Source organism: Hippopotamus amphibius, chromosome 8 (assembly GCF_030028045.1).
Source record: "Hippopotamus amphibius kiboko isolate mHipAmp2 chromosome 8, mHipAmp2.hap2, whole genome shotgun sequence".
NCBI classification, from domain to species: domain Eukaryota; kingdom Metazoa; phylum Chordata; class Mammalia; order Artiodactyla; family Hippopotamidae; genus Hippopotamus; species Hippopotamus amphibius.
Genome location: NC_080193.1, coordinates 130,180,907 through 130,188,990, shown reverse-complemented (window position 1 = coordinate 130,188,990; position 8,084 = coordinate 130,180,907). Strand labels below are relative to the sequence as shown.

General features: G+C 35.6%; 1 protein-coding gene across 2 annotated transcripts in view; it reads right to left on the bottom strand.

Annotated features, from left to right (window-relative positions):
• Positions 1 to 2,134: 2,134 nt before the first annotated feature.
• TLK1 (tousled like kinase 1) overlaps positions 2,135 to 8,084 on the bottom strand; it is a 147,847-nt gene continuing 141,897 nt past the window's right edge. For both annotated transcript variants that reach the window (XM_057747123.1, XM_057747124.1), the window contains one exon: positions 2,135 to 3,921. In XM_057747123.1, the coding sequence (XP_057603106.1) occupies positions 3,745 to 3,921 (177 nt within the window). In that variant the 3' untranslated portion in view covers positions 2,135 to 3,744. The remainder of the gene's footprint in view (positions 3,922 to 8,084) is intronic.

Sequence of the window (8,084 nt, the reverse complement as noted above, 5' to 3'; positions counted from 1 at the left end):
AAAGCCTTGCTTTAGTTCTAATGTCATTTACTAGTTATGTGGTCTTACCAAGTTATTTCTTTTCTCCAAAATGTATCCCCTCTGTAAAACTGGAATACCAGCTATTCTATCTCAAGTAGCTGTTTCTATCAAGGATATATGGTAGAACTTCCTCTGATGAAATAGCCGAAATGGTTAGGGTGTGATCCTTTTGGTAATTACAGTTGAGACAGTTACTTTTTTTTGTTGCTATACCCCACTACCTTCCATTTTCAAGTAATCTAATCATCATTTGAAATGAGTAAAGTATTGTAAAACTGTTTCTTAAAAGAAGATAATTTATCACAGGAAGCGAAGTTGGACTGCATCTTACATGTAGGATAACTGTTTTGAAGTTAGTTTATACACATTTAACCCAAATCTTTCCCATTCAAAACTCCAAGAATTCCCAGGGAGAAAAGTCCTCAAAAAAAGAAAAGGAAGAGGGAAATGAAAGCAGGGGAAGGTAAATGGAGATGTATGTTGTAATCCAAAGCAACAGATAAGTTACAGAAATTCTAGAACTGTTAACAGAATTCCTGAAATCCAAAAACTAGAATCCTAATAATTTTATTTAAAAACTAGCTGCTAAAACACTTTTTGAAATAGATTAAGCCTTCAGAACATTAAAGTTTAGTATATTTGGGAGGAAAATGATCAGATAACGTCAAAATTTAAAGTGGTATTAGAGTAAGACAGCCCATTGTGATTTTAAAGGAGTAAGAGTAAGGCTGTCTTTTTCACACACAAATCAAACAGTAATGTAAATTCTAAGAGTAAACTCACAGTCTAATAGGACTGGACAGTCTGCACAACCACTGCAAAACGTAGCTAATAACATCTGCTGGTAATCAGCATTACTGCATTCAATAAGTAACGTTCAACAGCAAAACACACAATATACTCTTTAAATTTGTTTCACTGAAATTCTGCCATTTCGGTTTCATGTAATGAGGTATTTGTAGAAGTATCTGTTTACATTTTATGTACTATTTAAATTGAAAATTATTTTAGGATAAAGGGATAGCAGCCAGTAAGTAAAAAACAGACTTGAAACTTTTTTGAAAAACAACCAGATATCTACCCAATTCCAGACTTATTAGGGTGGTTTCTACACATACTTCCCTCTCAACATGCATGCGCTAAAGCTAATTCCTATCAAAGAAACATTTTAAATTATACACAAAAACTGTACATTTACCTTGCATGCTTCTTAAAAGGGGAAGACCTTGGCTACTGTCTTAGGGATATAGGAAATGCTTTAATTCTGAGGACAATTCAGGAGACCAAAAACCAATTTAAACTTCAAGATATTGAAGCCAAAGATTGCCAGAGTGACTGAAATTACTTAGTGATAAATACCAGTTTCCCAGGTGAAGGTAACAGTACTCACTTTGGCTCAATTATCTTGTACCTGCTTGGGATATGGCCATACTATCCCAAATCTGTATCATTTCTTTGGAAAAACTTTAGGAGGAATACATGGTCTCTAAGCTGATTTACTGCCTATACATCTTGGATTCTAAACAGATGATTACCTAATCCCAGGGTAGCACTTTTATGGCTTGTTTTCCTCCTTTCCTGCATTTTGACAGTAGCAGTCACTTTCATTCATTTGAAAGTAGTATGGTAAAGACCAGTGACCTAGGTCTATACCACTTCTTCAATCTCATGTTAGATGTACACATCTGCTTAAATATCTAACCAAAATTTTAAACAAAACTGTGTATTTTCTTTTAATTCAGCACTTCAAATAACAGTATATGAACATAGTATTTTGGGATTCAGAAAGATGAAAACTCAAACAATAAAACTGGAAAATTTGCGGATAGCACCTAAAGAACTCAACTGATGCTAACACTCCATTACCATGTCAATATTGTTTTTAAATAGGATTTCTATCTTAATCTACAGAGGGACAGGTGTAGCGAAGTGTTACTTACCTGGGATTAGCCTTGATAACGGTTACTGGGTATGCTTTAACAGCTTGAAACACTTCATACTTATCTTGACGTATACTTCAAGAATTTATTCAACTGATTCTTAAGGAGCCAAGTCAGTCAGTGTCCTAAATCTTGAAAGCTCCCTTCAAATGTAACTTCATAGTCTTTTAAAATTTTAACTGTCATTGTTTATTACTGTTTTGTCTACATTCTCTACAATTTCAGCAGCATCTTAAAGAGACAATGTGTCTATGTACAATGAAAGAACAAAATGGCTTGCAACATCAGAAATAAGAGCCACGGTTTAACTGTACAATATTAAGGAGAATCTGTGGTAAGCATAGCCTCCTTTTTCGGTAACATGGACAACTCACATGTAAGTATCAGCATTATGAATGTAATGATAAAGAAATTTCTTAAAGGAGTGAAATACATTATCCTGAAAAATAATGGTTTCTACCATACAAGGCAGTTAGAAAATGTTCACATTTTAACAAATCTGTACAAACCACAAGAAACTTGTTTAAGGGACTATCATCCCACCTTGCTGATAAGAAGCTTCTAGAAATGTAGAATTACCATGAACAATTTATAAATCTAGCATATATGTGCTCCACAGCCCTAGAAACCAAGACACTGATTTCGAGAACTCTTTATGTCCAACTTGGATCATTTGTACATGCCTTGATTGTTAACGAATGTCTGCTTTTAATAATCTCTCTGTGATGTACAGTCAACTTGCACCTTTAAGGAGGTCATCTGATTTTTTTTTTTTAGCAAAGAAGCAACATCATTTAGCAGCAATTAAAGCGCCTTCAACAGACTTAAAAAAAATACAATATTCAATTAGAAAAGCCATATTTTTAAACATTTGTACAAGAATAAGCTGCTGAAACTTGGTAATTGAAATACGACATCTGTACAACAATTTACAATGGAGCTAGAAGGGAATTTATCATTATCCTGCATAGAACTGGTCTGCATTTGGTTACATATTGTCACTTGTTTGAATGAGCAAGGCCTGGTAACAAAAGAAAAATACCTGTTAATTCTAACACGTTGAGAACACTGGAGATATTATAATTTAGTGACTTCAACTGATTTCAAAACAAACAGCCTACTGTGTCAAAGGTGTAAAATAAAGTATCTAGGACTAGCTCTCCCTTTAACATAACCAGTGAAAAAAGCGGACATGTGATTTCGAGGTACAACTTGGTAAAAGCCAGAATAGGCAAATGACAAAAGTCTAACTTTGTCCAAAGATTCTAACTCTCACATTCTATTACTATGAAACCCAACTGTCACTTTCATTCAGTTCTTACTTTGGTTGCAGCAGATAAACTGCTGAATGCTGAAGAATGTATCCAGGCACTGTATAGTTCTTGTGTTACAAATATGTCTATTTTCCATGTGTTTTTAAATAATGAAAAACTACCCTTCATGTTAGAACTCTCTAGTAACAACCAAATGTATTTAAGTATTATAAACGTTATTTACAGTGTTCCCCCCAAAAACCATTTTTCTTCTATCTTAACATGGTATTCCTGTTTCTGTGCAACAGGCAGTCACCGTTCACTGCTCAAGGTTACAGTCAGAAGTGTACATTTATTCACTGTCCATGATCCACTCTCATACAAACAACGCTATGAAGAACTTCAGTTCACAAACAGTTCCCAACCATATCCTGTGTAAAAAAGAAAACCACAAAAACACTCAAAAGCTCTCAAACTCAAGTGTGCATCTGGAAGCAACTCAAAGACACCATGCCGATTCTGAAGGAAAGTCAGTAAGTAATTATGCTCGAAGAAGGGGGTGTAGGGGATGCTGTCAGCCCAGCCATGTGTAAGTTTCCTGAAGAATTGGATCTTCTCATGTGTGGGAGAAGGTAGGGGTCATTTGCCAGTTGGTGCACATCAAACCTATCTTCTTTTCGGTATGCCAAACAGCGTCTTATAAAGGCCTTAAAAAAAAAAGTCAGCAATGAAAATCTTTCCTCTTCTAAATGTCAGTCAACTGACTACTACAGATGATGGACACATTTAAGACAATAGATTTCACTTCACTGGGGATTCAAATTTTTAAAAAAATTGTAGCAATAAAATTATCACTCCAAATTCAACTCTCAACAGCCCTTAGTAGTTCACTAGTAGTTCCAGCCTAAATATTATTGCTACCATTTAAACACTGCTGGAAAGCTGCATTTTTTTGTTAATTTCTACTGTGATTAAAATATACATAACATAAAAATGAGCATTTTTAACCCCTGAGTGTACAATTCAGTGACATTAAGTACATTCACACCGCTGTATAACATCACCACTGTCCATCTGCAGAACTTTTCCATCATCTAAAACTGAAGTTCTATACCCATTAAACAGTATCTCCCCACTCCTCCTTCCCCCAGCTCTTGGTAACCACCATGTTCCTTTATGATTTGGCTGTTATAGGTACCTTATATGAGTGGAATCATATAATACTTCTTTGTCCTTTGGTGTCTTTTACTTAGCATGATGTTTGAGTCATCCATGTTGTAGCATGCATCAGAATTTCATTCCTTTCTAAGGCTGAATAATATTCCATTGCATGCATATACTACATTTTATTTACCCATTTATCTGTTGGTTGATATTTGGGTTGTTTCTACCTTTTAACTATTATAAATAATGTTGCTATGAATGTTGGTATACAAATATCTGAGTCCTTGCTTCCAATTTTTCTGGTATCTACCTAGAAGTAGAGATGCTGGATCATACAATAATATTTTTCCTTTTAATTTGACTCATTAGTTTCAGATATATGATATGATTCAATATTTCTATTGTGAAATGATCACTCTAGTTAACATCTGTCACCATATGTAGTTACAAAATTGTTTTTCTTGTGATCAAAATTTTTAAGATCTACTCTTAGCAACTTTCAAATACGCAATATAGTATTATGAACTATAACCCCCATGCTGTACGTTACATCCCCAGGATTTACTTTATGTAACTGTCCCCCTTCACCCATTCTGCTCACCCTCACCCACCCATCTCTGGCAACCACCAATCTCTTTTCTTCTCTGTATCCGTGAGCTTGGGTTTTTTTTTTCTGTTTGTTGTTTTTTAAGATTCCGCATATAATGGCAAGATTTCCTTTTGTTTAATGGCTGAATAGTATTTATACATACCCCCCCCCCCACATTTTCTTTATCCATTCATCCATCGATGGACACTTAGGCTGCCTGCATGTCTTGGGTATTGTAAATAATGCTGCAGTGAGCATGAGGATGTAGTTATCATTTTTGAGTTAGTGCTTTTGTTTTCTTCAAATACTCAAAAGTGAATTGCTGGATCATATGGTAGTTATATTTTTAATTTTCTAAGGAACCTCCACACTCTTTTCCATATTGGCTGCACCAATTTACAATCCCACCAACAGTACACAAAGGTTTCCTTGTCTCCACACCCTTGCCAACACTTATTTCTTGTCTTTTTGATAATAGCTATTCTACAGGTGTGAGGTGATATCTCACAGTGGTTTTGATTTCCATTTCCCTGATTATGAGTGATGCTGAGCATCTTTTCATGGACCTATTGGCCAAATATAGGTCCTCCTTGGGGAAAAAACCTATTCGGATCCTCTGTTTTTAACCAGATTGTCTGATTTCTTTTTATATATTTTGGATATTAACCCCTTATCAGATATGATTTCCAAATATTTTTCCCACTTGGTAGGTTGTCTTTTCATTGTGTTCATGGTTTCCTTTGCTGTGCAGAAGCTTTTTCATTTGATGTAGTCCCACCTGTTTACTTTTGTTGCCTTTGCTTTTGTTGTCAAATACAAAAAATTCTCACCAAGACCTATGTCAGGGAGCTTACCAACTATGTTTTCTTCTAGGAGTTTTATGATTTCTAGCCTTAAGTTCAAGACTGTCATCCATTTTGAGTTACTGTTTGTGTATGACTTAAGATAGTGGTCCAGTTTCATTCCTGTGTATGTGGCTGTCTACTTTTCCCAATACCACTTATTGAAGATATCACCCTTTCCCCATTGTATATTCTTGGCTCCTTTGTCATAAACTGACCACATATGTGTGGGTTTACTCAGGGCTATTATGTTCCACTGATCTCTGTGTGTGTGTGTGTGTATTTTTATGCCAATACCGTACTGTCTTGATTACTATAGCTTTGAAATGTAGTTTGAAATCATGGAGCATGAGGCTTTCTTCAGCTTTGTTCTCAAGACGGCCTTGACTATTTGGGTCTTTTGTGTTTGCATATGAGTTTTAGGATTGTTTGCTGTATTTCTGTGAAAAATGCCATTGGAATTTTGATATGGATTGCAGTGAATCTGTAGATTGCTTTGAGCAGTTATGGACATTTTAACACCAATCCATGGAATATCTTTCATTTATTTGTGCCTTCTTCAATTTCTTTCATCAACGTCTTATAGTTTTCAGTATGTGTCTTTCATCTCTTTGGTTAAACTTATTCCTAGGTATTTTATTCTTTCTGGTGCAACTATAAATGGGATTTTCTTTTCTTTTTGGCCGCATCCCAACCAGGAATCGAACCTGGGCCCCATCAGTGAAAGCGCAAGTCTAAACCATTGGACCACGAGGGAAGTCCCTGGGATTGTTTTCTTAATTTCTCCTACTATTTTATTACTAGTATATAGAAATCCACAATGTTGCACTGATTTCATATCCCATAACTTTATTGAATTTGTTGATTAATTCTAACTTTTTTGATGGCATCTTAAATGATGTTGTCTGCAAACAGTGACAGTTTACTTCTTCCTTTTTGATTTGTATGCCTTTTATTTATTTTTCCTTGTTTCTGGCTAGGACTTCCAACACAGGCACACCTTGTTCTATTGCACTTTGCAAATATTGCATTTTTTTTTTACAAATTGAAGGCTTGTGGCAACCCCACACTGAGAAAATCTATCTGCACCATTTTTCAAACAGCACTTGCTCACTTTGTGTCTCTGGTGCCACATGTGGTAACTCTAGCAATATTTCAAACTTTCCATCATTATTGTATTTGTTACAGTGATCCGTGATTTTTGTTATTATTGTAGTCGTTTTGGGGATGTCATGAACTGCACCCATGTAAGAATGCAAACTTAGCTGCTGAAATGTCAACAGAGGATTTAGAATATGACATAAACTTAGTTCATAAAGCAGTGGCAGGATTTGAGAGGACTGACTCCAATTCTGAAAACATTTTACCCACGGTAGAACTTCTTTCAAACAGCACTGTATGCTACAGAGAAATTGTTCATCAAAGGATGACTCCGCCGATGTGGCAAACTTCACTGTCTTATTTTAAGAAACTGCCTCAGCAACCACCACCCTGATCAGTCAGCAGCCATCAACAGCAAGGCAAGACCCTCCACCAGCAAAAAGATTACTACTGGCTGAAGGCTCAGAGGATGTTTAAGCAGTTTTTAGCAAGGAAGTATTTTAAGTAAGGTATGTACCTTATTTTTTTAGACATAATGCTATTGCACACTTAATAGACTACATTACCTAATGTAAACATAACTTTTCTATGCACTGGGAAACCAAGAACTGTGTGACTTCTTTATTGTAATATTTGCTTTTTTGCAGTGGTACAGAACCGAACCCATAATATCTCTGAGGTATGCCTGTAACTGTGTTGAATGTGTAATACTGCATTTCTCCCTACAAAATTCTGGAATCTTCTTTTTCTGGAATTTGTCTTCTGTAAAACATTTCTTTCACACTCATTCCACGTTACTGTCAATTTAGTTTAGCCAAAGGGTATGATGCCATTTTTTGCCATAATATTTTCTTCCTATTGAGCATAAATTATACAGCACAAAGTGAATACATCTATGTAACTGGCAAACAAATCAAGAAAGAGAACTTTATCAGAACCTCCTAAGATTCTTCATGCCCACTTTCAGGCACTGGCTCTGCCCCCAATCTACTGGGGTAACAGCTATCCTGACTTCTAAACACCATAGTTGAGTTTTGCTTGATTTGAACTTTATGTAAATGTAATCATAGATTATGTTCTCCTTTGCCTGGCTTCTTAAAGAATCACAGACCATATCTGGGTGCTTAAAAACTATCACAACCAAAGGCCTAAGCAACTCTTCTCCAGAGCAAAT